The 27,770-nt window shown below is 41.7% G+C and overlaps 1 protein-coding gene and 1 pseudogene across 1 annotated transcript in view; both read left to right on the forward strand.

The window, feature by feature from the left end:
* Positions 1 to 530: 530 nt before the first annotated feature.
* LOC127624809 (histone-lysine N-methyltransferase EHMT1-like) lies at positions 531 to 17,329 on the forward strand (annotated as a pseudogene).
* Positions 17,330 to 19,558: 2,229 nt separating this feature from the next.
* LOC127625288 (voltage-dependent N-type calcium channel subunit alpha-1B-like) overlaps positions 19,559 to 27,770 on the forward strand; it is a 171,832-nt gene continuing 163,620 nt past the window's right edge. The window contains exons 1-3 of the mRNA XM_052100485.1: positions 19,559 to 19,821; positions 22,851 to 22,956; positions 24,397 to 24,536. Of these exons, the coding sequence (XP_051956445.1) occupies positions 19,559 to 19,821; positions 22,851 to 22,956; positions 24,397 to 24,536 (509 nt within the window). The remainder of the gene's footprint in view (positions 19,822 to 22,850; positions 22,957 to 24,396; positions 24,537 to 27,770) is intronic.

Raw genomic sequence — 27,770 nt, forward strand, 5'->3', positions numbered from 1 at the left:
GCAGTTATGCTTGTGTTGAAAATAAAAAAATAAAAATCCCAGACCACGACCGTTTCAGTTAGCCTAACTAACGCAGACATTTCTGCGTCCTGATTGTAGTGTCATGACTGGTGTGATGCGATGCGAGTCTGCTAGCTACATTGTTTCACGCTGTTCATTGTAAGGCCGCCCGCAGTGAGCGAGCTGCAGCCGAAATAAACAATCACATTTGTAATTAATAATTCTACGAAAGACAGCGAGCCAGTTTACAGACTGCAAAGAAAGTACATTTTAACGTTATGTGACTGCAATGGATACATATTTTCTGGCTCTGTTTTGAAACCTAGTAAGCTGTCCACTTTAGACAGCATTTCTGGGCACCATAGGTGAGTGTTGAGACAGCTCAGCTGCAATGCACGCGCATATGATGCCTAAAATGTTATCTAGACAGGCAGGTCACTAGATTTTGAGATACAGTCTATCTAACTCAATGGTTTCTCACAGAGAAAGGAACTTGGAGGTCTTCTTGATTGGTCCAGGTTCCCACTGTCATGGCCAAGTCCAGGAAAGGTTCATTGTAATCATTTACTAGTACTACTAAATGCTTTGCCAAATGCTTCTAATTATTATTATTATTAACTAAACGTTATTAAATTATTTGGCTATTTATTTGATACATACTAAACAAGTATTATTATATAACAGCAGTCTGGCATTCTTTGTAAAGTCAACATGAAATCAAAATGCATCTATTTACTTTCTTAACCCTTCTATTACGTTCAGGCAATTTTTGACCCGTGAGAGGTAAATAGTAGTTTCTAGTATGGGAACCAAACTTTGTGACTTTGACAAGTCCATCAAAATACACATAATATATATATTTTTTATAAAATTGTTTAAGAGAGATAACCATATAAAACATACTGTTACATTGATTGCATTCACAGTCATTTTTGACCCTGGCATCAACGGTGGCATTACACATAATATTATGTAGATATTTTTTGGTATATATTTGTACACACACACACACTAGCAGCCAAAATTTTGGAATAATGCACATATTTTTGCTCTTAGAAATTGGAACTTTTATTTACCAAATGACATTCAACTGATCACAATGTATTGTCAGGACATTAATAACGTGAAAAATTACTATTACAATTTGATTTTGAACTTCTTAAACTACTTCAAAGATTTCTCATAAAAAAAATCCTCAACGTACAGCAATGACAGCTTTGCAGATCCTTGGCATTCAAGCTGTCAATTTGTCTAGATACTCAGGTGATATTTCACCCCACACTTCCTGCAACACTTGCCATAGATGTGGCTGTCTTGTCGTCACTTCTCACACACCTTACAGTCTAGCAAAATAGTGATGGTGCTGTTTTTTGCATCAGTAATGTCCCGACTACACTTTGTGATCAGTTGAACAACACTTTGGTGAATTAAAGTACTAATTTCCTTCTGAAACAGCAAAATCTGTACATTATTCCAAACTTTTGGATGCCAGTGTATATATGAGCCTCTCATATACTTTCACACACGTTTTTGTCATTCACTTAGACTGCGTATAAATACACACGCACACACACACACACACACACAGACTTGCATAAAATAGACATTACAGATTTAACAGATGTAATAAATAAACTATATCAGATGGACTACTGCCTAAAGGGGGTGTGTCAAGAGCTAAATTCGAGCAGTCTAAATAGGGATTGAAAGAGAAATAGTTAACCTTTAACTCAGCAGACATCTGATTATGAACCAGCTTGCAGCATACTTGCACATTTAATTCGGCAGTTCATGCAAGTAGACAGAATAGACTTAAAATAGATAAAAGTTTATAAAAGTATAGAAGGATTGATTTTGTATTCTTGAGCTGTACAGTTGTTTTGATGTTGTTTAGTTAGAAGACGAATATGTTGGTTTCATACATTTTGACTGCCAAGTTGTTTAAACTGTTTGAGTTAAAAGGAAATGTATTTATGTACTCACATTAGATGTTCATATAATGCTATATAATGTTACGTTAAAATTATATTTCATATAAATATGAATACAATCTTTTTACATGTATGAACAGCTAAGAAGTTATTAATGACTTACAATATGGTTTTAAATTAAAACCACTGGGTAATGTTTATTTTATAAGCTTAAATTCCACCGGGTCAAAAATATCCCACTAATGCAAAAAGTATGTTTCCTCATGAAGTGGTTGTAGGTATGGACAACACTGCTGACCCTCCAAGGAAAGGAAGGAAGACCAAATCTCTTGGTGCTGCTCAAAAAGCTGGTAAACATCAGACAGGCAGCAGGAAAACCACAGGGCCTGCCTTTCACTTACTCTCTGGGCAGACATCCCTCAAGTCCACAGCTGGAAATGGCATCTCAGGAAACCGTGGCTCTGTCCAGAAAGATAAACAAATTACGCAGTGTTCTGACACTGGTAATGCCACCTTATCGTCACCTGCAGTCATGCAATTAGGGGATTTAGGGGATCTGACCCATTTGCCCAGAGAAGCTCACAGCAAGATGCAGGGCAATTGATAGCTGTGCATCCTGCTCCACCATGTTTGGCATGGAAAACCATGGTTAGAACAGCAAATGCTCTGAAGGTAAACTCCCGGTTTATTGAATTTTTTTTGTTCTCCATATTTTTTTCCTGTCACATTACCCCATTAAAGTAATAAACATAATAAAAAAATAAATGTGGAGGGGGACATGTCCCTACAGTTATAATACTTGCTACGCCCCTGATAGCAATAAACACATAATATATCCACACATTCTTATACTTGTTCAGAATTTGTTGTGTCTCCAAGGTATTTACTGTAATGTTTAGGATCTTTCCCAATACACATGTAGTTTGACTGCTGCTACTTCCCTTCGCTCAGCTTACTTCTCTTTATTATTTGTTAGTTTACTTCTGATTTATTTTCTGTTATTGGGACAATATAGATAATGAACAGAATGAAAAGTGCATATAAGAAAGACATGGAGTCCTCACCCACACAGCAGCTCAGTTTCTCTCAGGAACTCAAAGACTCACCACAATCAGGTGATCGTGTTTAATTAAAAAGCGAAGCTAATTTAGATTGTTTTTGTTTACAGTATGAGTAAATGGTGTCCTACTTCCCTTATTTGTAGGCTCCAAGATGAAGAAATGAAAGATGGGGTTATATAACTTTGTCCCCAAAAAGTAATCTAATGTGTCCAAGAAACACAATGTCCTGTTGTTCTCCTCAAATGCAAAGGTCAAATACCTTGCACATTGATTTCTTTTAGGTGTGTGAAATAGTCATCTGTTTGAAAGGGTTGAGATCTTTGTTTCCTATACTTGCAGGAGGCCACATATACAGCTGGATCCAAAGGTGGGCAGATGTCCATAGAGGAGGCATTCAAACAGAGTTGATCCTGAGAGACCAGAGAAACAGACTTCAGGGGTAGAGAGAGGAAATGCAGCAGAACCACTCAAGAACAAGGACATGGAGAATGTTCAAGATGGCTAAGCTGAAAAATACACTGAACTGCCTCTACATTCTCTGGCTCATGATAACATGTTAACAGCAATTCCCACAGGCAGATAATATGTGCACCTGAAGTTTCTGCATAAGAATTGAGTTCCACTGCTTTCTGTATGCCACAACTTGTGAAGTGTCACGAAATGTGCACACTTCCACTCTTTTTTTATTTGATAGGTTGATCTCAAAGTAAGCAGAGGCAGATTTCAAACCTTTATTGTTTTAATTTGACATGCAGCAGGGAGATGATACAACCATTCTGACTTTTTAAGGGAGTAAGATCACACAGCAACATTCAGACCCTCAAGTAACAATAAGCATCTGACTTTGTATATGTGAAACCACCAATATTCTTGAGTAATGAATTCTTCTAGCATATTCTGGTTTACTGCATCTAATATCAATTTATGAGGAAATATAGTAACTAGACAGGGATAACAGCTGAGTGTAGTTGAATAGACCATAGGGCATGCATTCCTAAAACAGTTGTATAGAAACTTTAATAATAGATTCACATGAATATGAAGTTATCCCAGTTATTCTTGCTCACAATGAACAATGCAGGTGGTTTTTGTTCTTATAAGGTTTGCCAGAGGATAAAGAGAACATGGATGCTGATGACATGTTGGAGCCTCCAATATGTAGCTGTTGTTTGGAGACATCTAAGATCCAGGACATAGTGACACTGGCTGAGGGCAAGTGCATGGGTGTGGAGAGTATATATGTTTGGAAAAACAGAACATTTCAGGGAAATTTAAAATTGTGATTTTCATGCCTGGAAAAGTCATGAAATTAATATATTTTATATACTGTATAAAAAAAAGTCATGTCAATATTTCAATAATTAAAAAAATTATAGTTTTGCTCAGCCATTAAATATTACATTGGCTAGAAATCCTTTTTATAAGCTTCATATAATAATTTATAAAAATCCTTATATTATAATTGCAAATGACTGGAAAAGTCTTAGAACTTTATTGGTCTAAATGAACCATGTAAATACTACTTTTGTCTCACTCATTGTGTGTGTATCATTGTGTGATAGCTCTAGCATATTGCATATATCGTGTGATAGCGATTTTACTCTATGCGCAACCCTCCACTATAATAAAAGTATATCATTCGCATTTGCAACAGAATTCTGGGCTATGTGACTAAAATGTATATCTGGAAACTTACTGGTAAATGTTTTCATTTCACTCACCAGTAATTGTTTAGTATAGTGGTGGTGTATTCAGCAGTGATATCCTTTCACTGATTAAAAGTTGTTCTGTGTAATGTGCTTCCAAAGACGAGATCCACGTGACCCATTTGTCATTGAATAATGTCTCTTTTAATACACTTTCTGTTCTCTACAGTCAGTTGTTGATCGAAAACAATAACAAACAACACAATTTAATCATGCATGGTAGTGGCATAGTGTGCTAAAGCGCTGAACTGGTAAGCAGAAGGTTGCCGGTTTGATCCCCAGAGCTGCCACCATTGTGTCCTTGAGCAAGGCACTTAACTCCAAGTTGCTCCAGGGGGATTGTCCATGTAATAAGTGCTCCGTAAGTTGCTTTGGATAAAAGCGTCTTCCAAATAAATTCATGTAAATGCATAGTACAGAGATTTTCAGTCCTTTTCCATTAACATGCACTCATCTACTGATACTCATCTGTGCCATTTTTTGTTAAAGAAACAGTACTGGTTTTAGCATGTGTTCAACAAACCTAAATGTAAATTCTTGTACATAATAATTATGCAATTAAAAAAATTATATATGAAAAATAGTATCTTAATAATTGATTGAATACAAGGATTTGTTAATTTTTAAAAAGCCTAAAACTTTTAATAAAATGTATATTTTAATAATATATAATGTACCTAATAGAAAGCTCCCCTATATAATTAACAGCATTAGCTGGGAGATACCTTATTTCATATGTAAGCAAGAGACAATATAACTGAAAAATACCTATATGAATCTATATCTATAATCTATACCTAATCGAATCGAGAGTTTGTGAATTGGAATCGAATCAGGTAATCTCTATGAATACCCAGCCCTAATTTTGAATATATTTCAAGAATGTGTAACTAATTTGTGTTTTTTTTCCTCTCTCTCTAGCTGAGTTAATGTCGAAAGCTGATTCTGAAGCAGGAAATGATGCGCCCCTCTCTTGGGATCCCATTGCTCATGCTGTGTGAGGATCATCGTGCTGGCATGGTGAAACACCAGAGCTGCCCCGGCTGTAGGTTTTTCTGCAGGGCTGTGAGTTGAAAATATGAATCATTTTAATTGAGGAGTCTGGCTTTGTAATGCTTTAACAGTTATCAACCTTAAACTTAGCCCACTCACATTCTGTAGATAAAATGAATCTGCTCAACTAAGATTTATAGTATTCTGTCTAATCCAGGGATCATTTATGAAATGTCAGCTAGTTTGGAACATCTCTCACCGCTTTCACCAGAGATGCGCCTCACTGATCAGAAGTCAGCTCTTCTGTCCGCATTGTGGCGGGGAGTTTAGTCACGCTAAAGAGGTCACGATCCCCAAACCTGACTCTGACTCTGTTTTGTGCCTGCACACAAAAGAGACACACTGCCTTAATGAGTACTTTTTTTGCTGAATGACCATTCCCATTCAAGGTGTTTGCCACTTTGTTTTGATCATACTGGATAGTATGATGTATTAATGCATTTTGTATTGCTTTGGAGTCATCTGTTATGATTGTGTCTCGAAGAAGGGGTAAACTGGTGTTCTGAATGTGCTGGAGGATGGGAAGAAAGGATCTGTTTCAAACATAGATCAGTATTGATATAATTGTCAATAGGGCTGACATTTATTTTCTCAAAGTGCCTATGGTGATGCCTATAGCACTTATACTTCCAGATGGCACTACACATATGAGTTTGCCATATTTTGTTTAATTTTATATGTACTATGTTAAGGTATAAGAAGTTCTAGCTACTCCCGAAGCAACTTTATTTCTCTTCTAAAAGAGGAGAGCTCCAGAGGGTTTTGCATATGCTAGGTAAGGCCTTTCTCAAGCAGTCAGTCCTGTGTAAGGTGCAGTTTTTAATTTTAGTTGTTATGATGATGATCAGTAGAAGGTGTGGATCCAAACCTGCAGATGGAGAGTGAGAAGAGAAGACCCTCTGCACTCTACGACTGAGGAGGGACATATGGAGGTTTGCCATATACTAGTGAAGGTACTTACGTTAACTGGACACAACAACGTTAATTTACAGATGATCAGTGTTCCTTTTACATTTAAGATTTTAAGATCATCAAGCAAGATATGATTCCATATTTTTTGTGTCATCAGTATGAACATAAATTTGGATATTTACATTTTGTTTGGTTTTATTTTTTGCATTTGTTTTGCTTTTGTTGTGTTTTAACTAGTGCTGTCAAAATTAACGTGTTAACATGTGCGATTAATTTGAAAAGTTTAACGTGTTAATTTTCTTAATGCAATTAATGCTTTTACCTGGTTGGAAGGGCAGAACAAGCCTAGATGGAACTTGTGACAGAAGTATTTCAGCTTAAGCAAGGAGCATTTTATTTACCACAGAAACACGTCAAGTCTTGATTATCACCAAATGCCGAATGAGACTTTTTGTCTGCAAGCGCTTTTCATGTGGAGTTCAACATGATGTTTTATGCTGATGCCCTGATGCCAATCATGTACGCGGCTGTTACAGAATGGATAGCCACAGAGTTTTGGCTGATTAATAGTGTGGAGGATGAGAGTTTAAGAGATGTAATGCCCATTGCAATGAATATGCTATGTTGGCACTAGTTCTTTCAATTAGTCAAACTCCCACTTAGACTTTGGGAATCGTTAAATGTTACTTGAATTGATTAGATTTATTGTATTTCTATCTTTATACTGTGGAAGGATTTGTTTGGAAGCATTATATTGTTACACATTGTTTTGTTTTGTTTCCTAAGAAGGAAATACATGCATTTTGACAGGAAAAGAAGTGTATTTAGTGTAAAATTTTTGCACTTTCCAAATCTGTGATTAAAATGTTTTTAATCGACTGACTGCACTAGTTTTAACATAATTTGACCAAGTTTAATTTATACAATGTTGACTGGTTCTTGTAGCAGTACTTATTTGGAAGGTTGCATTTTGTAAATGTAAATGATCTCTTTGTTTCTCTTAGGCTGGTGCAAACCTGGAAATGTGAGATGTGGAATAGAGAACTCTTCTGATTAGTAAATAATTTATACTTTACTTCTAAGATGCTGTTAGTAAAGCTAATGTTATAAACGAAGGATATCGGTCCTGTTCTTGCTGTCAGGATGAGAGTGGGTGGGCTCCCCTCACCTGGGCAACAGAGAACATGTCACTAGAGCAGGTGAAGTTGCTGATCTCACCAGGAGCTGACGTCCAAATAAGAGATAAGGTTTGTGAATGAGCATTCCAACTCAACATTCCCCTTCTGTCGCTCTCTCCACGTTGTGTCGGAGAAGCGACACTAGGGGTCTCTCTTGAGCGCCGATATTCACCTCTGACCTATTGAAAAGGGCCAATGAGAGTTGGCAGTCAGTATTTGCATACCCCGCCCCCGCATACGGGTATTTAAGCGGGGCAAATACGGAAGTTTAGTCAGAAAATTTCTTCGGAGCCTTTGGTCTGTTTGCAGTCTGCTGCGAGAATACACACCCTGAACGTTCCTGTATCTCTGACAATCTGCCTGCTGTTGGATTTGACGGCACACAACAGCGGCTTTCTCCTACTTTGCACGGCGTGCATTGTTGTCCCTGAGCGCTTCGACAGCGCAGACACACACACACACACACTGTGTATTAAAAGAGTAATTTCTTTTAAAAGAGTAATTTCCTTTAAAAGAGCAAATTCCTCTAAAAGAGCAAACACAGCGGCATGGAACATCCTTCTTAGGACGCGTCTTTTTCAAGATGCCCTTCCGCCCCTGTGTCGTTCCTGGATGCGGTAGAAGCCTCTCCGCTTCAGACGGCCACAGGCGCTGTCTCGTGTGTTTGGGCCGCGATCACACCGAGGCGGCGTTTGTGGATGGTTCATGTTCTCACTGCGAAAACATGACCATGACCACGTTGCGGTCGCGGCTTGCTTTCAACAGAAAGCAAGCCACCCCAGCTGCACCCCGCATTGCTCCTTCTTCCCACGGGATTGAGGATGATGCGGTTGGCGCTGGGGGCGATTTGGGGGCGGCAGCGGGTGCAGTTTCGCCGGGTAGCCCCCCACAAACCTCCCGTTCCCCGACACGCTCGCTGGTCCCCATCCATGCTCGCGGCGATAGCAGCTCGCCTCACGGCCTGGCTGTCTATCCTCCTGAGTCCGAAGCAGATGAGCTCGCCGCTGCATCGGAGAGTGCGGTGTCTGATGCCGAGGACTCCCCTGGACTGCCGCCTTCGGGTCAGCAGGCCCAGGCTGAGGCCGACGCTCAGATGTCCGACATGCTTTCCCGGGCCGCCGTGAGCGTGGGGTTGGATTGGAACCCTCCGTCTTCCCCACAGCCTTCGCGGTTGGATGATTGGTTCCTGGGGGCAGCGCGCCATTCGCGGCCTTGCATCCCCCCGGTCCCGTTTTTCCCGGAGGTGCATGATGAGCTGACTTCTACGTGGAGAGCCCCGCTCTCCGCTCGTCTAGGTGCCACCCGCTCCACTCTCTCCACCCTCGACGGCGGAGAGCGCCACGGATACGGCGCGATTCCCCAGGTCGATAGGGCAGTTGCGTACCATCTATGCCCCGGTAGCCCTACCTCCTGGCGTGGTTGCCCCGTACTCCCATCCAAGCCCTGTAGGACAACATCCTCGCTCAACGCGAAGGCCTACAGTGCGGCTGGACGCGCTGCCTCCACCTTGCATGCGATGGCCCTCCTGCAAGTCCACCAGGCCAAAGCTCTCAGAAACATGCACGGGGGTGGACCTGATGCTGATGTGCTGCAGGAACTGCACTCAGCGACCGACCTCGCCCTGAGAGCGATGAAGGCCACAGCGCAGGCACTCGGACAGACGATGGCCACCCTAGTGGTCCAGGAACGCCATCTTTGGCTCAATCTGGTCGAGATGCTTGAGGCTGATAAAAACCGCTTCCTGGACGCACCTGTCTCCCAGATTGGCCTTTTCGGCAACACCGTCGAGGACTTCGCCCAACAGTTCTCCGCGGTGAAGAAGCAGACGGAGGCCATCTCTCACATCATGCCCCGCCGCAGACCTGCCGCTACGGGCCCTGCCCCGTCTGCCCGCCGAGGGTGTCCCCCTGCGTAGAAACCAGCTCCTGCTCCGCCTCAACCTGGGCCCAGCTCTCAGCCCCAGCGTCGAGCACCCCGCAGGCGGCGCACGCCCCCTGTCTCACGAACCCCCTCTAGGACCCGGAAGGCTCCCAAGCGTTCCTGAGACAGCCGACCCAGAGCCGAAGACGTTAGCTCCGGAGGTGGTAAGACCGCTCCGTCCCCCGGTGGAGGGCCGGGAGGAGAATCCTTTGTTTTTTCATTTGCCACACCCCCTGAAGGGGCTGTGGTACCCACATTCTCAATAAAAGAGCTATTTCCTTTGCCTCTGGGTCTCCTGGCCCGCAAATGCCGTTCTCACGGCAATCTGCTTTCAGATTACGAGTGTCCCGGTACACCGGACGCGGCGATCCCGCCTTACGCCTGCCCACGACTGTCCCCCGGCCGGCCGGTTCGGACGAGTCCAGAGGACGCCAGCATCAGACCTCCTCCTCAGTCACAAACCCGCCCCCTGCCGGGTGCGCGGAGCAAGGTAAATGCTTTGAGTCTATTCTCAGCACCGCAGCCTCAGGCCGCAACGAAGCCGCCCGACGCTGCATTACCTGTTCCACCCCGCTGCGAGGCCCCGCCGGGTACGTCCAAAATACTCGTCCCTTTGGTGCCCCTAGCGCAGAGCTGGGAAGCGTGGCTTTCGCTTCCCAACGCATCACGCTAGCTGCACCAGACCATTCGACTCGGTTACGCAATTCAGTTTGCCCGGCTCCCGCCCCCCTTCAGGGGCGTCCGCTTTTCCGCAGTACACGGCGAGCATGCCAGTTCCCTGCGCACGGAAATCGCGACCCTCTTAGCCAAGGGCGCGGTGGAGCCTGTCCCTCCAACCGAAATGAGGAAGGGTTTCTACAGCCCTTACTTCATTGTACCCAAGAAAGGCAGCGGCCTACGACAAATCCTGGACCTGCGAGTTTTCAATCGGGCCTTGTTAAAACTCCCTTTCAAAATACTCACGCAGAGAAATATTCTGGCTGGCGTTCAGCATCTAGATTGGTTTGCAGCGGTAGACCTGAAGGACGCGTACTTCCACGTCTCAATTCTGCCCCGACCCTTCTTACGGTTTGCGTTCGGCGGCCAGGCGTTTCAGTACAAAGTCCTCCCCTTCGGCGGGGAGCTGATTTGGGAATGGTTTGGCAAGGCCCAGGTGGACCTGTTCGCCGCCCAGGAAACCTCCCACTGCCCGCTCTGGTTCGCTCAGGTGTGGTCTCCGCAGGGTCTGGGTAAGACCCCCTTCCCTATATGCGTGTAAGGGCCCCGGCCGTGATTGCTCTATGTGAGAAACATAGAGAGAAAAGAAGGCCCAGCCAGGCTGGCCCGTTCCCATGTTGGCAAACATCGCCTTGTTCCCCTCCCATGTAACTAGAAGGGTTCCGATGTTCTTATGGGGAATTGGGGAAGGGTACGTGCAGCCAGGTAAAGCAGACGATGCGCTGGATGAAATCTCTGCCCGCCTCTGTATCGGCGGTTCACGTACACGGTTCAGAGCATGGCAAGATTGGAATGGGTCCCCTAGTGTCGCTTCTCCAACACAACGTGGAGAGAGCGACAGAAGGGGAACGTTTGGTTACGTATGTAACCTCCGTTCCCCGAGGGAGGGAACGACACGTTGTGTCTTTCCTCCACCATGTCGCTGAACCGAGCCACTGTTGTGGCCGGACCACTCCGGCTCCTCAGAAAAATCCTGACTAAACTTCCGTATTTGCCCCGCTTAAATACCCGTATGCGGGGGCGGGGTATGCAAATACTGACTGCCAACTCTCATTGGCCCTTTTCAATAGGTCAGAGGTGAATATCGGCACTCAAGAGAGACCCCTAGTGTCGCTTCTCCGACACCCTCCCTCGGGGAACGGAGGTTACATACGTAACCAAACGTTTCTGCCTTTTGACCACTTCTACAATTAATTCACCTTGTTTGATGATCTGTGAAAGAGTTTAGTCTCAAAGCTCTTTGCAGTAGTTTATAAATGTTTGCTGATGCAGTAAGATACAGCAGACGGAAAATTACTTAAATAAATCAGATGATTTGTAGAAGGAATAACACATTTGAACACATTAAAATATGAATTAATGAGAACAAATTTAATAATAAATGTAATAATACATTAAAAAAATTTATGTTTGGTTATTTAATGTTAAGTAGATATATCTTAAGGATATGTCCAAGGACTAAGTCCTGGACTTAATCTAACAATACTATGTCTCGTCTTTGTCTAATGAACTAAGTAATTAAATGAAAGAAGTTAAAGTATGGATAGTAAGATGAGGCCTCAAAGCTGGAATTCAGATGAGGAGAGCCAGATAGCTGAGATGTTAGTCTCTCTCAGGACCAAAAGTTACGTTTAAGGTCTTTATACACTCTTGCACTGTTTGACGTTAACTAAAAAGGACATATTGTTATGACCCACTGAAGTGCGAAGGCTGCGGTGGCCTTGTATGTTGACACACCGGGCAGAAACACCAGCCCTAACACAAGTGTGTCTTATCCTGTATGTGCGTATATGCAAGACTCCAGTCTGCACATTGCTTGAAACAATAACGTCTATAAAGTTAGCACCAAGCTCTCTGAATTCAGCTCTGAAACCTCATCAGATCAAAAGGGCAACAAGTTAATATACTAAGAGTCTAAAATGTTTATACTTTGTCCAAAACAGCACTCCAGTTTCTCATGGGTATGTTGGGCACAGAAAGCACAAACCATTTACAAGGATAGAGAACGAGCATGAATTTAGCTTCTAACACACACACATTGAACATAAAAGGCTTGTGGCTGGTAACATGTATAAAACACAGGAATACAAGGATGGACATACAAGGATTGCATGGAGTCTTAATACAATGATAATGCCATATAAGCTGGTTTCATGAATGTGAAGTATATGATTATATTCTGATTATAATTGAGTACATAAATGTAGATACATGAATGTGCTTGTATAATATCAAGCAAAAGTATAAAATATAGGAATGTCTCTAGCCACTTGCATAATTTGCTAAGTCTGTATATAAAAAAATAAAACATTTCTGTAAGAACTTGCAGTTGTATGTTTGATGAATTTGGCATTTTACCTGATAGAGTTTAATTTCACTTCATCTGATCTGTTATGTAGGAGGAGAATATATGTCTCCACTGGGCAGCTTTCTCTGGTTGTGATGAAATCACTCAGCTGCTGCTTGAGAAGTGGTCTAACCTTCATGCTGTGAACATCCATGGAGACTCACCTCTCCACAATGGTGTCAGACAGAACCAGCTGGACTGTGTAATGTAAGTGTAGAGCAGAGAGAGTGCATGTAGATAACAGGGAGCAAGACCCTTGATATGGTTGTATCCACACTGAACTATAAAGCAACTAATAACCTTATGCTCCCTGTCCACACAATTCTTATACCTTATTAAATGTACCAGTGCATCATCATCCATCAGAAATTAGGTAAACAGATGAAGTCAGCTTGAAATCCAAATGTTCCCCATTTACTTTAATGCATGTCCTTGGTCTTACTGTATGTGCGTACACACTGCCAGCGACTTTGTCGCTGCAGGTCGCCAGTGGCTGGCGGTGAAGTCGCTAGTGGGTGTTCCCACTACTGGTTGCCTAGTAACGTTTATAAATGACATTCACGGATGCCATTCCATTGCTGTTGACAGCGAATCTCTTTTCTTGCCACTAAAAACAAACATTTTGGAGGGAAAAGACTAAATAGAAATGGAATCAGTTCATAAAATGCTTTATATCAAAGATGAATGAGAAACAAGGCGTGCTGTTTGCCATAGCGGCTGTTTATCTCCGGCGAAAATGCAAATGCCGGTCTGTCTGGGTCCATAAAATCCCCGAGATCTCAGATACACCTTTCCACGCAGTATTTTTCTTAAAAATGTCCTTGTACGTGGGAAGAGACATATCACAGAGCACTGGGAAATTTCTAACAGCAACAATTAGCCTTTCATCCATCTTTCCGTTACAGCAGGAGCTGAGAGAGAGAGAGAGAGAGAAAGATCACGTGAGCTCTCCCGTCGTCTCTCCTATTGGCTGTCGCTTCCGTTAGTTGCTCCAAAGTTCAACTTTTCTCAACTTTGTCGCGTCGCTGGACACGCCCACATCTAGCACCAACGGTCGCGACAGCTCGTGTCGCTGGAAGTCGCTGTGCTTGCATTGAAAATGAATGGTATTGAGTCGCTGTTGCGCGCGATGTCGCTGGCAGTGTGTACGCACCTTGTGTATGATTCATCATGGCATGTTATCCAAATAAGTTTTTTTTGTCTTGTATAATTTTCCAAAATGTAATAACTCTGCCAGCTCTGTAGATCCATTTAAGCACCAAAAAGCAGATTAAGTCAGCATAAACATAATCCATCAGACTCCAGTGGTTTAATCTTGGTCTTGTGAAGCGATTCAGTTGGTTTTGGGTGAGAACAGACCAAAATGGAATTCCTTTTTACCTGTACATCTTGACAGCAGTCTCCTTGGAGTTGATGATTTCAAGCTCGATTACACTTCCTATAGCACCATCTAGCGCTCTGCGCATTCGTCAAGTACTAATGTGTAAATGAGCTTGAAATGATAATTGTGCTTAGAGACTGCAATGGCAAGATTTACAGATGTAACACCCCCCCCCCGCTCCGCCCATCTTGACCGGACAATTCCCCGACCTGAGATTGGTGATGAGTATGTGGCGAGTAGGGCAGGCTGAGCAGAGCCTGGGCAGAGTGAGGCCGGGAAGATAATTGAATGAGTTCCACCTGTGTACCACACCAGTCTCGTATTCTAGTGAGGGATGGTGGGAGTATTTGAGGAGAGGAGACAACAGTAGACGGGAGAGAGAGAGATGCATTAGTGATGTCTTTGTGAGTGCCATTGTCTTGAACGTGTCTGCTGAAAAGCAGCATGTGCAGTGAATATTTCGGCTGAAAAGCCTTATTTTGTTACACTGAAAAGTGCAACAATAAATGTACATGTTTTGTCAAGCCAGTCCCAGCTTCCTCCTTTCCCAAATTGTTACAAATAAACTCACTGCTAAAGTCATGTCATTGCCAAACCAAGCAACTTCCTATTGGTCATCGTGGCGAATTCACCTGCCAAAGTTCATCAAACTTGAACCCAGTGAGAAATCCACAAGGGAAAATTCTTCACCACAGAAATTCTAAACACCAGGGGTGGCTGTGGCTCAGTTGGTAGATCAGGTTGGCCACTAACCGCAGGGTTGGTGGTTCGAATCCCGGCTCACACGATCCACATGCCAGGGCAAGACACACATGCCAGGGCAAGACACTGAATCCCAAGTTGCTCCCAATGGCAGGCTAGCACCTTACATAGCAGCTCTGCAGCCATTGGTGTATGAACATGTGTGTGAATGGGTGAATGAGTCACAGTGTAAAGCGCTTTGAATACTGTTAAGGTTAAAAAGGCGCTATATAAGTGCAGACCATTTACCATTTCGTGTTTACTTTAAAATGTCAGACTTAGAGGGGTTTCTTAAAGGCCTTATATGAAGTTCTGTCTCCAGGAGCAGATGTAAATCTGAAGAACAGGGATGACGAGACACCGTTGGACTGCAGTAATATAAATTCCAAGATGTGGACGATCCTGAATACCTAACTGATGCCAGGAGAGGAAAAGACAGCTAGAGAGAAAGGCTCCTCTGCAGGAAATGCAAGTATACTGGGCTCAAATCTTCAACTATGTGTTTTTTTACAGATAAAATATAATTAAAATACAATGATTTTGCAGAGTTTTGCTACAGTAACCACTAAACATTTGCTTCATTACATACATTTGTCAGGCGCTTTTATCCAAAATGACCTACAGTGCATAAAGGCATTTTATCTACACGTATTGACAGGGAGTCCAATCCATGACCTCAGTGGTGCTAGCTTATTTGAAGAGATCTGTTGTGTGGCCTTTCAGAGAGATATCTCGAGGCTGTGAGGAGGTCCCTGTGCTGTGTGTGAATGTGGTGGACCATGAGTCCTGTCGCGACAGTTTCAAATACGTTCCAGAGAACTGCTTTACCATTCAAGTAAATATAGATGAGAACATCACACATTTACAGGTAGGATGCTATTTTCAAAGGCCATATGAAGGTTTGTACTTTCATTAAGGCTCTGTTAAATGTTTAACATTCTCACTCTTGCTCTAGTATAGCACTGCAATTGTAAAGATGACTGTGCTTCTAGCTGCTGTTTCTGTGGCCAGCTCAGCATGCGGTGTTGGTAAGGTGCCACTAATGTTACGTTATTCTCTTAAGCAGAATAAATTACCTTGTAATTGTACAGTGACATGAAGAAATACAAATAAAATCAGTTTTGCCAGTGCCAGGCTCATACTGCGCTGGTTTCACAAAGTTTTACTAATTACACTGGCGGCCAAAAGATTGGAATGTACAGATTTAGCTTTTTTGGAAGGAAATTGGTACTTAAATTCACCAAAGTGGAATTCAAATGATCATAAATTATAGTCAGGACATTACTGATGTAAAAAAACAGCACCATCACTATTTGAAAAAAAGTATTTTTGATCAAATCTAGACAGGCCCCATTTCCAGCAGCTAAATTGCTAATTTGGTACTAGTAAACCAATAGCAGAACAAAAGCTGTAGACGTCCGCACCTTTGTTTCAGGGATGTCAGTAAGAATTTTAACATTTTAAAAAGTACACCTATCACTTTAAATACTGAGGAATCTTTGCCCAGTTTTCATCAAGGATATTTATTTATTGTGACGTTTTTGCGAAAATTAAACCTATTAAAGGAATATTGATTATTCAGACATGATAAATCTCATGCTGTTTTGGTCTAATACTGTACTTGTGCCCTGAGGTTTTTCTGTGTATGCATGTTTGCAGGTGAAGTTATTTCAGATGGAGAAGCTAATGGTCAGAAGAATGTTCAACCTAGATAATAAGGCAGGTTTTAAGGTTTTGGCAAGAGTTCAAATGTAAGATTTTCCTCAAGCCCACTGTTTTCATACTTGTGGCCTTCAGGGGGCGCTACTGTATATTTAATTGTGAATAAAGGTTTGGATGAATATCAAACATAAAATTGAATCAGTGCATGCATCTTTTCAAGTGCCTGACATTTATGTCTGTTTAATGGTATCATCTATATTTTCTAGGTCTTAAAAGTTTACTGCATTGATGCCTAGTTTTATGGTAATGTTAGTACATTTATGAATCATCTTTGTGAACCAAATCTGTTTCCAGTACGTGTGTTCTCCAAACTCCAGGTCCTGTGCTTTCCCCGAATTGCACTCTACACCAGCAAGCCTATTCAAGCTGGAGACGAATTAGGGTAAATCTTTACAGACAATTGTTTGCAGTCCCATGTATTTTGTTAGTGTCATCCATCCATTGACCCAACTGTAATTAAATTCCCCAGTTGCTAGAATTAAAACTAATTGCCATTTCTATTCTGTCAGGTTTGACTATGGTGATCCCTACTGGCAAATCAAAAACAAGTACTCCTGTTGTCAGTGTCGTTCTGCGAAATGTAGTTACTCTGAGACCATTCAGGGCACCTCTGCCCAAACAATCAGTAATCAGACCATTGCTCAGGTGGAACACATCTAGTCAGCTAACATTTTAAAATTAAAATAAGGTCAGAGCACAATGCATCATTTCCTAGATCTCTGCTTAAAGGGGAGCCAATTTGTGCTATGATAATAGAACATTTATTTTCAGAGATCCATTAAGAGCATTTGTATAAAGAATGCTTTTAATCAAAGGAATTTTGGCCTTTGTATAGAGTGAATGTGTATCACAAACAAATATTTTTTGTTTAGGATAATGAAAAGACTTGTATGAGAGAGAGACATTAGCATCTTAGACAATTTATACATTTTTAAGCATAAGATTGTATACAGCTGGTATTAAAAGCAAAAAGTTTTTAGATGATTATCATGAGCAAGAATGAAAGACAAAATTATACTAGGTGGACAAGACTGTTTTAGGTCTGTTTTTCCATATATTGAAATGGAACTATGAAATGATTACTGCATTTTTTGAAATGGTGCCTGTGAGAAATAAATATTTTCATTTATGTTTTTAATTATTAATTTAAATTGTAGTTTAGCTGTGGTCTATCTATGAGTCTTTTACACAAGGCAAGTTGTTAGCACACACTGAATTTCATTTATTCAGTATAGATTGGTCACGCACACGTTGGATAGCTTTGTGTGTGTGTGTGTGTGTGTGCATTTTTCAACTTTTATTAGAGAGATTAGTGGAGAGAGAGAGACAAGAAATTACTGATGAGAAGGGGGCTGCACGAGACATGTCTGAGCACTACCTTCCCACTAGGCTAGGGCTCTGACGATGTAAATTTTTTCTTTAAATCTCAACATTTATTTGATATTAAACGTTTATAAAACATATTAAAGGAATATTCCAGGAGCAATACATGTTAATCTCAATCAACAGCATTTGTGGCAATATATTTATTACTTTAAAAATTTATTTTGACTTGCTACGCCTTTTCTATAAAACAATAATCTTGGTTTAAATGAGGCATTTTCAATGGAAGTGAACGAGGCCAATCCGTAAACATTAAAATACTCACTGTTTCAAAATGATAGACTCAAGACGTAAACAATATGTGATTAACATGATTTTCTTATAAAACTGCTAAATAACCTTTTCTGTATAAAGTTATAGCCAGTTTTACAACTTTATTGCCATGACGATGTAATGTCAACAAACCTTAAAATGACTGTAAAAATTACGATTTAAACATTTTACAGCTCAAACAATACATGAGTTTCAACATAACTGATCCAAGTTCTTTTATAAAATTATAAGCCTAACCGAAATTATTTTTGTGGTAATCAACATTATTCCACAGATTCTGTCGAATGAGCTCAACTTGTAGGCCTATTGAACCCTGAATACTGCTTTAATAAGCATTTTCGAAGTTCTACCACAAAGTTGCGTTAAACTAAATCTGAAATCGACGCTCCGAAAGGCGTCTGTCACGAGATGAAATCCTGATTTGCCCCACCCTGTTCCCGCCCTTTCTGACTGAACGATATGTTTTGTTTGCTTTTGTGGGAAATGTAAACGCACGGGTTGCTCATACAGTCAGAATGTACTCGCTTTAAAGTAACCGTTCAATCTCTGCTGGCATCACAGACGTGCTGGGGTGTGGAAAAGGGTACATGCTGTATTTTTCCCTCTTGCCCCAGTGCCATGGATACTGTGGTACTGGTGGAGCCATTGACGGGCTGCTTCAGAGTCACGTGATCTGATTCAGAAGAAGCAGCGGCTGCAGAAATAGGTTACAATGTAATTGCCAGGCTTCTCTCTCGTGGAAAAGATGTGACAATATAGTTTGCTCATTTTCATTTGAACGATACAGACGTAAGACCGACGGAGTGTGTGTGTTGTCATCTGTTAGAAGGAAGAGCATTCGCAAGATTGGAGGAAAACATCGAAGCATCTGCAACAGCATCACAAGCAAAGAAGCAGGATCTTCAAATCTGTGCTCTTGACTCCATTCAATTGCAACAATAGCATCATTGTGGGATATAAAACGAGACACATTGCCTTCTGAGTTTCGGTTCATAACAGCGCTTGTAAGGAGGTGCGATTTGCAGATATGTGTCCAAATGTGCTCTAATGGTTGGAATACTTTAAGAAACTCTCTAGCTTTATTTGGTGGGGGAACAAGCTCTTCTGGATGCTAGACCTATACGGATGAGATGAACTCGTGGCTGGGACTACATTGCGCGTTGTGATGCTTCTTCTCTACACTCTGTCTGATGTGAATTTGGATTTCTGTAGTCAAATCTGTGCGTTTGTAGAATGGCTCGCTTTGAAGACGATCTTCCGACCCGGTATGGAGGCGGTGGCTCCCCAGCGGGTCAAGGCAGAGGGGCAAGCCGGCAGCCTGGCCCCCCGGTTGGACAGAGAGTATATAAGCAAACAATGGCCCAAAGAGCCAGGACAATGGCCATATACAACCCGATACCAGTCAAACAGAACTGCCTCACAGTCAACAGATCCCTTTTCATCTTTAGCGAAGATAATATCATTCGAAAATATGCAAAGAAAATAACAGAGTGGCCATATCCTTTACACAAATCACGGGCACTTGTAATAATGCAAAGTTTTTAAAATGTACTGTAATCCGATCATTTATAATTCAGTAATATCAAAAATCTGGTTTACTTTTCGCTCTGTTGCGTTTTTTGTTTGTGTGCTCCTTTGGTTATACTCTAGTAAACGTCGCAAAAGTTTGATCTTTCAGCTGAAATATATGGGCATTTTTATAACATAAGCGCTTAATATTATTGTGTGAATATTGTGTCTGTTATTTCAGCGGAAAAACACTTTCGATCAAAATAACATGCATTATTCAGGGTGTTGTCTCACTGATGGAACAAACAATATTAGAAGGAGGGCAGTTGGCGTCCTCTGACAAATATGCCCCTAACAGTTGTCTGAAATTGCCTTTTAAATATAATTACGATTCTTATGTGAAAACATTTCCGGATTGCCTGTATGTAATATATAATTTTAAACTAGTTACGTTGGAAAGTACAATTTAGAGTTTTTAGTGTCTTTGTCCCTTTCACATAAAGTCACTGCAGTATTGATTCTTTTCAGTGAGGCAACGACGAGCCTCTCTGTCGCTCATGGCGACCAAAAACAGCTCTTACATTAGGCTGCCTAAATTGCTGTGCAGTCTCTGGAGACTTGCCCCTGGGAATACCAGTCATAAAGTAACTGAGATGTACCTTTTATTCTACTCTTTCTAATGTAATGGGCGCGACAGTCATTCTTCAGGCCTATACAATGGACCCTCAAACTCAAAATTGTTCATAATCTTAACGTGTCCTTTTTTAATCAAATTTACGTTTTCCTTTTACGTTGAAAAGTTTCAGTCGTTTTCCTGTTCAATTTTCAGTTCTGGTTGTGAAGCGCTCTCCAAGGTGCTGAAACGCCTACGCGTTTTAACTCGTTCAAGGAAGTGAGGGAGACCTAATTTTTTATGTAAATTTAACGCAAGTCTCAGTCTGGATCTTAAACACAGGCTAAATGTCAGATTTGTGTAGCTCCCCAGATTGCACACGAACGTTTCCGAAATTTAAGAGAGTTTCATATAGAAAGCATCCAAATAGCTATAATAGTGTTAATAGCAACCAAAAGTATCAAATTTGAACTAAGTGCAAAAAGTGTTAGATGCTATTTGCACCCCTAATTAAATACTAACATACAGCATAGGGGCATCACAATAGCGCCCTACACCAACCCCTAAATCTAACCCTAACCTTCCCTTACAAAAATTAACCATTTTATTTTACTACAGTAAACATATTATCACCATGGTATTTTGTGTTTAATCATAGTCACCACAAATTTAAACATGGCTACTATATTAACACCATATTCCTGTAGTAACACCATGGTTAATTGCATTAAAACCACTATGGTCTTCCACAAAAAAAAAAAAAAAAAACATTGTTACTGTAGTATAGTAAAAATATGGTTAATTTTACCCAGAACAAACCTATCTGTTTTACAAATGTTTTTCTAATTTCTATGCAACCATATCACTGAAAAAAAAAAAAAAAAACATTCGTTCCAGTAAAATACTGCCATCTGTGGTTGCCAGAAATGTATCGTAAAAAAATACAGTGACCATGTTTCAGGCTTTATGGGATGCAATTTTGATGCCTGTATATTTTACAGTTCACTACCATTTATATTATTAAATTATATAAACTTAATATACAACATTCTGGAACTATAAAAGTCTGCTTTTCACTTTAACATGTATTTTTAATCACCATAGTAATTACAAAAGGCCACATGATGACTTAAAGTTAATCAAGGAGCAATAATAAATACAGCTGTAGAGACATTGCACAATGTTGCTCACACAAGCACAAAACACGACTGACATAATGCAATAAACAATAACTAAACTGTGATGGGTCATGCAGGGACTTCTGGGAACGCCCAACTATTGTTTTTCAGCATAACTTTAACAATGGTTTACCGCGAAAATTATATATATTCTCGTTAAACATAATGTACAGTTCTACCAATAAAATATAACATTTTATACAATAATATTATAATTTTTACATCTAGAACAATACATTTTAATATAAAATTACATGTTTTTGTTTTTTTCTACTGTAAATGTTGGGGTAACTACCTGTTAATCAATTAAGTTTTTATTTATTAATTTTTTTACTGCATTTTTACATTATTTTACTGTTAAATTTATGTACATTTCTTACAGTGTAGGATTTACTGACATCTTTGACCATTGCACCGTGTTATTAGACACTGTCTAAGGTATAAAAAAAACATACACTGTTAAGAACGCATATCGGGATACTTGCACTCTCCTCTATTCTTGCTGCTGTCTCTAGCTTTTTTAGCATAAGGATGTGTTTAGTGTGAACGCTCCCTTAGACACAGGATCAACATTATGCAATGAGGTGTTATATCAAACAATTCAGGTTCAGGTTACTTTATTTATACACGTAGGTAGATTTGGTTTGCAGTGGGGATTGATTATGCATTTAAATGTACAGAATTATTTATCGGCCTTAATGTCTCCGACACATGTAGTAGAGAATGTTTTTCGTGTAAGCTGTAAAATAATTAATGAAATACCACATTTATTGATTTTGACCTTATGTTGAGACTCTCAGAACGAGTCTCCACTAGTCTCACACAAATATGTTTAGAGGAGTGCTACAGGAAACAATGTTCATCATCCCCACTAACCAGCTGATCTGATCTGATCTGATCTGAGTGACGCAGTTCACGCAGCTCTTGGCTGGTTCACAAGGTCCCAGAGTTGCAGTGAGATCACTTAATACATTTATTTACAGTACTTCCACTTAATGAAAAGGTGATAGTGGAGATATAGTGTGGTGCAATATTTGCTCAAAAGAATCAGATTGCCTCTTGCAGAAATGTCTTGAAGTAAATTTAAGTTATATCACTGTTCTGTGTTCTTTATACTGTTCTTTATTAATTTATACACAATCTTCCCATTGATGATCGTGTTATTACTGTGAATTAATGAATTTATACTGTTTGTATCCCATGTTCTTTTTCTTGACTTCATCACTCCATTTGAGTACATGATTCTCGCAACCATCATAGCAAACTGTATTGTACTGGGCTTAGAACAGCATTTACCAGCTTTAGACAAGACACCCATGTCAAAGCGTCTGGTGAGTTGGACTTTTCGTAAAAACACTTCAATTTTGCATATTATTGTGCTTTGAGCAGGACTCTCAGTGTTTGCTACCCTGCTGTGCAGCATTATCTACAATGAAAATGTATATAATATTTTTCTATACAGGTGCAGAAGTTCTTGCTTCTTTAAGTTTTTGTTTTCACCCAAATATGTTTTTTTTAAGTCTACAATTTACAATTTGTGTAGTCAAAGGGACAGGCTTGTGTAAGCTGCTGTCAGTTGTTTAACAATGGATATTTAGTTAAAGGAATATTCCAGATTCAGTACAAGTGAAGCTCAATCGACAGCATTTGTGGCATAATGTTGATTACCACAAAAAAATTGTATGGACTTGTACCTCCTTTTCTTTGAAAAAGGCAAAAATGTAGGTTACACAAAATTAAATGAATGCGGTCAATTCTTTGGAGGGTTTTAAGGCAGAAATGTGAAATTCATAATTTTATATAGCACTTAGATTCATTCTTCTATTAACTTGCATATTGTTTATATCTTGTGGCTTTATGTTTATGGATTGGCCCAATTCAATTCCATTGTAAATGCCTTACTGGAACCCAGAGTTTTACTTTTTTTAAAGAAAGGAGGGGCAGTCGGGGCCTGGGCAGCTCAGCAAGTATTGATGCCCACTACCAAACCTGGAGTCACGAGTTCAAATCCAGGGCATGCTGAGTGATTTCAGCCAGGTCTCCTAAGCAACTAAATTGGTCCGGTTGCGGTAACCTTCTCGTGGTCACTATAATGTGGTTCTCGCTCTAGGTGGGACGCCTCCACACTCTCCTCCAAGTCTATGTCTCCGCGGTAACGCGCTCAACAAGCCACGTGATAAAATGCGTGGATTGACGGTCTCAGACACGGAGGCAACTGAGATTTGTCGAAAATCAAAAAAGAAATGGAGGGGCAAGTCAAAATTTATTTTTATGGTAAACAATATTATGTCACAAATGCTGTCGACTGAATCCAGAATATTCTTTTAGCATTTTATGAACAAACACAAGATCTTACATACTGTATGCTTATATGTTGCTATAACGATTTAAGTTTATTGCATGCCATTGATTTGATATGTCTTTCTTAACATTTGTAATTTACCGTCATGGTACTGAATATTTGCTTCACTTACGGGCAGCAGTTTTTAGATACTCTGGTAATAGAAAGCTGTAATTGCTTTAAATGTTCACACTGAGAAATACTATACAGTGGGTTTTATAGGAAGTGGCTCCCCATCCTCCAAATTGAATTTGCTTAATTTTACAGTAATTGTGCTGCTTTGGTGTTTTGTGGAAGAACAACATGAAAGTTGTATCTTACACAATGCATAACCACGTGCCACTAAGAGATTTACACATCTTTACAAACGTTTTCATTGTAAACTTGCATCATATTTTGTATCACTAACATGTCACATCTCTCATGACAGGATGACACAGAACCCTACTTCATCGGAATATTTTGTTTCGAGGCTGGGATCAAGATCATCGCTCTAGGCTTTGCTTTTCATAAAGGCTCCTACCTCCGCAACGGGTGGAATGTTATGGATTTTGTTGTAGTGTTGACAGGGTGAGTCCTGATATTCATCAAATTGTTTCTTGTGATGACATGGCTGCATTAGCTAACATTGCATGTTTAAGGTACCAAAGGTTCTTATCCAAATGAAAAGCCTTTTACAAAAGTAAAAAAGTATACAGTTCTGTCCACATAAAAAAAAAGTTTTTATAAAGCGACGTTTTCATGCTTTTGTTGACAAAAAAAAAAGCTCAGCAGAATTGAGTAGAGGAAGCAGTTTGGTCTGTTTGACCCTGGCACAGGCAGTGTAGCAGAGGTCCTGTACATAGATATATGATGCTTGTGAAGCTTGCCTGCGGTCAGACCAAGTGGGATCGAGGTGGATGGGTGCAGTGCTTGGGCTCCAGTAGTAGGGCTGCCTAGTGCTTTGGAGGTGTAATGAGGTGGAGAGGGAGTGCAGTGGGAGTTAATCTAGCAAAAGCATACAGAAAGAACATTCTGATTCTTATTTTATTGGCATTATAGCCTGGTGTTGATGATTTTTGAATGTCAGCATTTTATTTACTTGAATATGTTACTGCAGGATCCTTTTTTTTTTAAGTGTTTCTAAAATTAATTTACAATATTGGATGGTTTTGTGAGTGGCAGCAAAGAAATGATTAAAGAGGTGAAGATTCAATTCAAGGCCTTTTTGAATCTTGTTTGATCTTGTTTTATTTTTTTGAATTTTTTTTAGGTTCCTAGTATTATTGAACTTGTGGTTGTAATGATAATATTAGTGCATTCTAACTATTGGAGTTGCATTGTATTTGCATTCCCAATGATTGTGTGTGCAATAAACATTGTATAATTAATGTAATTTCTTATACTGGGTTGGTCTGGATATCGTCAGCCACCTGTCACAAACGCCCACGAAGGCGCCTCCTCGATCGGCCACCGGAGATCCGATTCACCTGAGTTCTAATTGCCCACATACCGGGCTTAATTATCCACAGCTGATCCCCATTCATCTCCCTCTATTTAAGCTACACGCAGTCACACACTCACTGCGAAGTCTTGTTTGTTCCGGCTACTCTACTGAGCGTTCTACGACCATTCTTGTTTGATTATTTGCCTACCGACCTTGCTTTGCCTATTGACTACGGCTGAACACTGCCTGCCTACCTGAACCTTGCCTGTCTCCTCGTGACTACCCTTTGCTGCCTGCCCTGACATCCTGCTTCACTCACTACGCTCCTGCTCTGCCTACGTTTGCCCTGATACCCCCATTGCCTGACCATTGCCTGCCTATATCTGTGAGTTTCAATAAAACACTGCTTATGGATCCCAACCTACCTGAGTCTTTGTTACAGAAGACTTTGCCACTACTAACGGCCACTACGAATATCTGGTGATGCCGTTTGGCCTGTCCAATAGCCCCTCCGTCTTTCAGTCTTATATCAACGACATCTTCCGAGACATGCTTAACCAGTGCGTCATCATCTACATCGACGACATACTGATATACTCCAACTCCCTTGCAGAGCACATCATGCAGGTCAGAGCCGTACTAAGACGGCTAGCAGAACACCAACTCTACGCCAAGGCAGAAAAATGTGAGTTCCACTTGACCACTGTGGCTTTTCTGGGGTACATCATCAGCCCACAGGGGGTAGCCATGGACGAGAACAAGGTGCGGGCTGTCCAAAACTGGCCACAACCCAACACAGTGAAGGAACTCCAAAGATTCTTAGGATTCTCTAACTTCTACCGCCGCTTTATCAGGAATTTCAGCACTGTCGCCTCGCTTCTCACCGCTATGGTGAAGGGGGGACAAACCAAGCTTCACTGGTCCACCAATGCACTCCGGGCATTCGACCAGCTCAAAGAACACTTCACTTCAGCCCCCATCCTACATCATCCCAACCCAGCCCTCCCGTTCGTGGTGGAGGTAGACGCATCCAGCTCCGGTATTGGTGCCATTCTCTCCCAACGCCAGGGCAACCCTCTCAAATTGTTCCCCTGCGCATTCTACTCCCGCAAACTCTCGCCCGCGGAGCAGAACTACGATGTAGGCAACCGCGAACTCCTGGCGATGAAAGCCGCACTGGAGGAGTGGCGACATTGGCTAGAAGGAGCTCAACACCCCTTCCAAGTCTTCACCGACCACCGCAACTTGGAGTACTTGCGCTCTGCCAAGAGGCTCAACCCTCGACAGGCCCGCTGGACGCTGTTCTTCACACGCTTTCACTTTTCCATCTCTTATCTCCGGGGTCAAAGAATATCAAGGCAGATTCACTTTCCCGCCAACACGATGCCGCGCCCTGAGCTCCAGTACTGAACCCATCATCCCGTCCACTTTGATTCTGGCCCCAATCCAATGGGATATCATGGCGGACATCGCCCAGGCCCAGGCGATCGATCCATCTCCACCCGAGTGTCCGCTCAACCGGACATTTGTTCCACCCAACCTCCGTGAAAGGGTAATTCGCTGGGTCCACGATGCCACGAGTTCCGGGCACCCCGGCATTTTTACTACCATACGCCTTCTACAAAACCGTTTCTGGTGGGACACCTTACAAGAGGACGCCACTGACTTTGTGAACGGGTGTGTCGCCTGCAACGCGGTCAAAACCCCGAAGCAACCACCCACTGGTCTACTTCAACCTCTTCCCATACCTCACCGTCCCTGGTCACATATTGCCGTGGACTTCATCACCGACCTACTGGTCTCCCGAGGCCACACCACCATCTTAACCATCATTGACCGCTTCTCTAAGGCATGTCGCCTTATTCCATTGCCCAAGCTCCCCACGGCCCTCGAAACCGCTGAACTTCTTCTCCACTGGGTGTTCCGCTGCTATGGCCTACCTGAGGATATTGTCTCGGACCGCGGACCCCAGTTCACCTCCAGGGTATGGCGAGCTTTCTTCCGTCTACTTGACGTCAGCGTCAGTCTCACCTCGGGGTACCACCCTCAGTCAAACGGGCAGACAGAACGGCTCAACCAAGAAATCACCAAGTTTCTCCGCACCTACTGCCACCACAACCAGTCTGATTGGAGCCGCTTCCTCCCTTGGGCCGAGTACGCTCAGAACTCCCTCTTGAAACCTTCGACCAACCTAACCCCGTTCCAGTGCATCCTGGGGTATCAACCTCCTCTGTTCCCCTGGTCCGGCGAGCCATCGGAGGTCCCGGCGGTGAACGACTGGCTCCATCGCAGTGAAGCGGTATGGGACCAAGCACACGTCCATCTCCAGCGGGCTGTGGATCGAACCAAGAGACAGGCGGATCGTCGCCGCCGCCAGG

This window comes from Xyrauchen texanus, chromosome 3 (genome assembly GCF_025860055.1).
Source record: "Xyrauchen texanus isolate HMW12.3.18 chromosome 3, RBS_HiC_50CHRs, whole genome shotgun sequence".
In the NCBI taxonomy this organism is placed as follows: Eukaryota; Metazoa; Chordata; class Actinopteri; order Cypriniformes; family Catostomidae; genus Xyrauchen; species Xyrauchen texanus.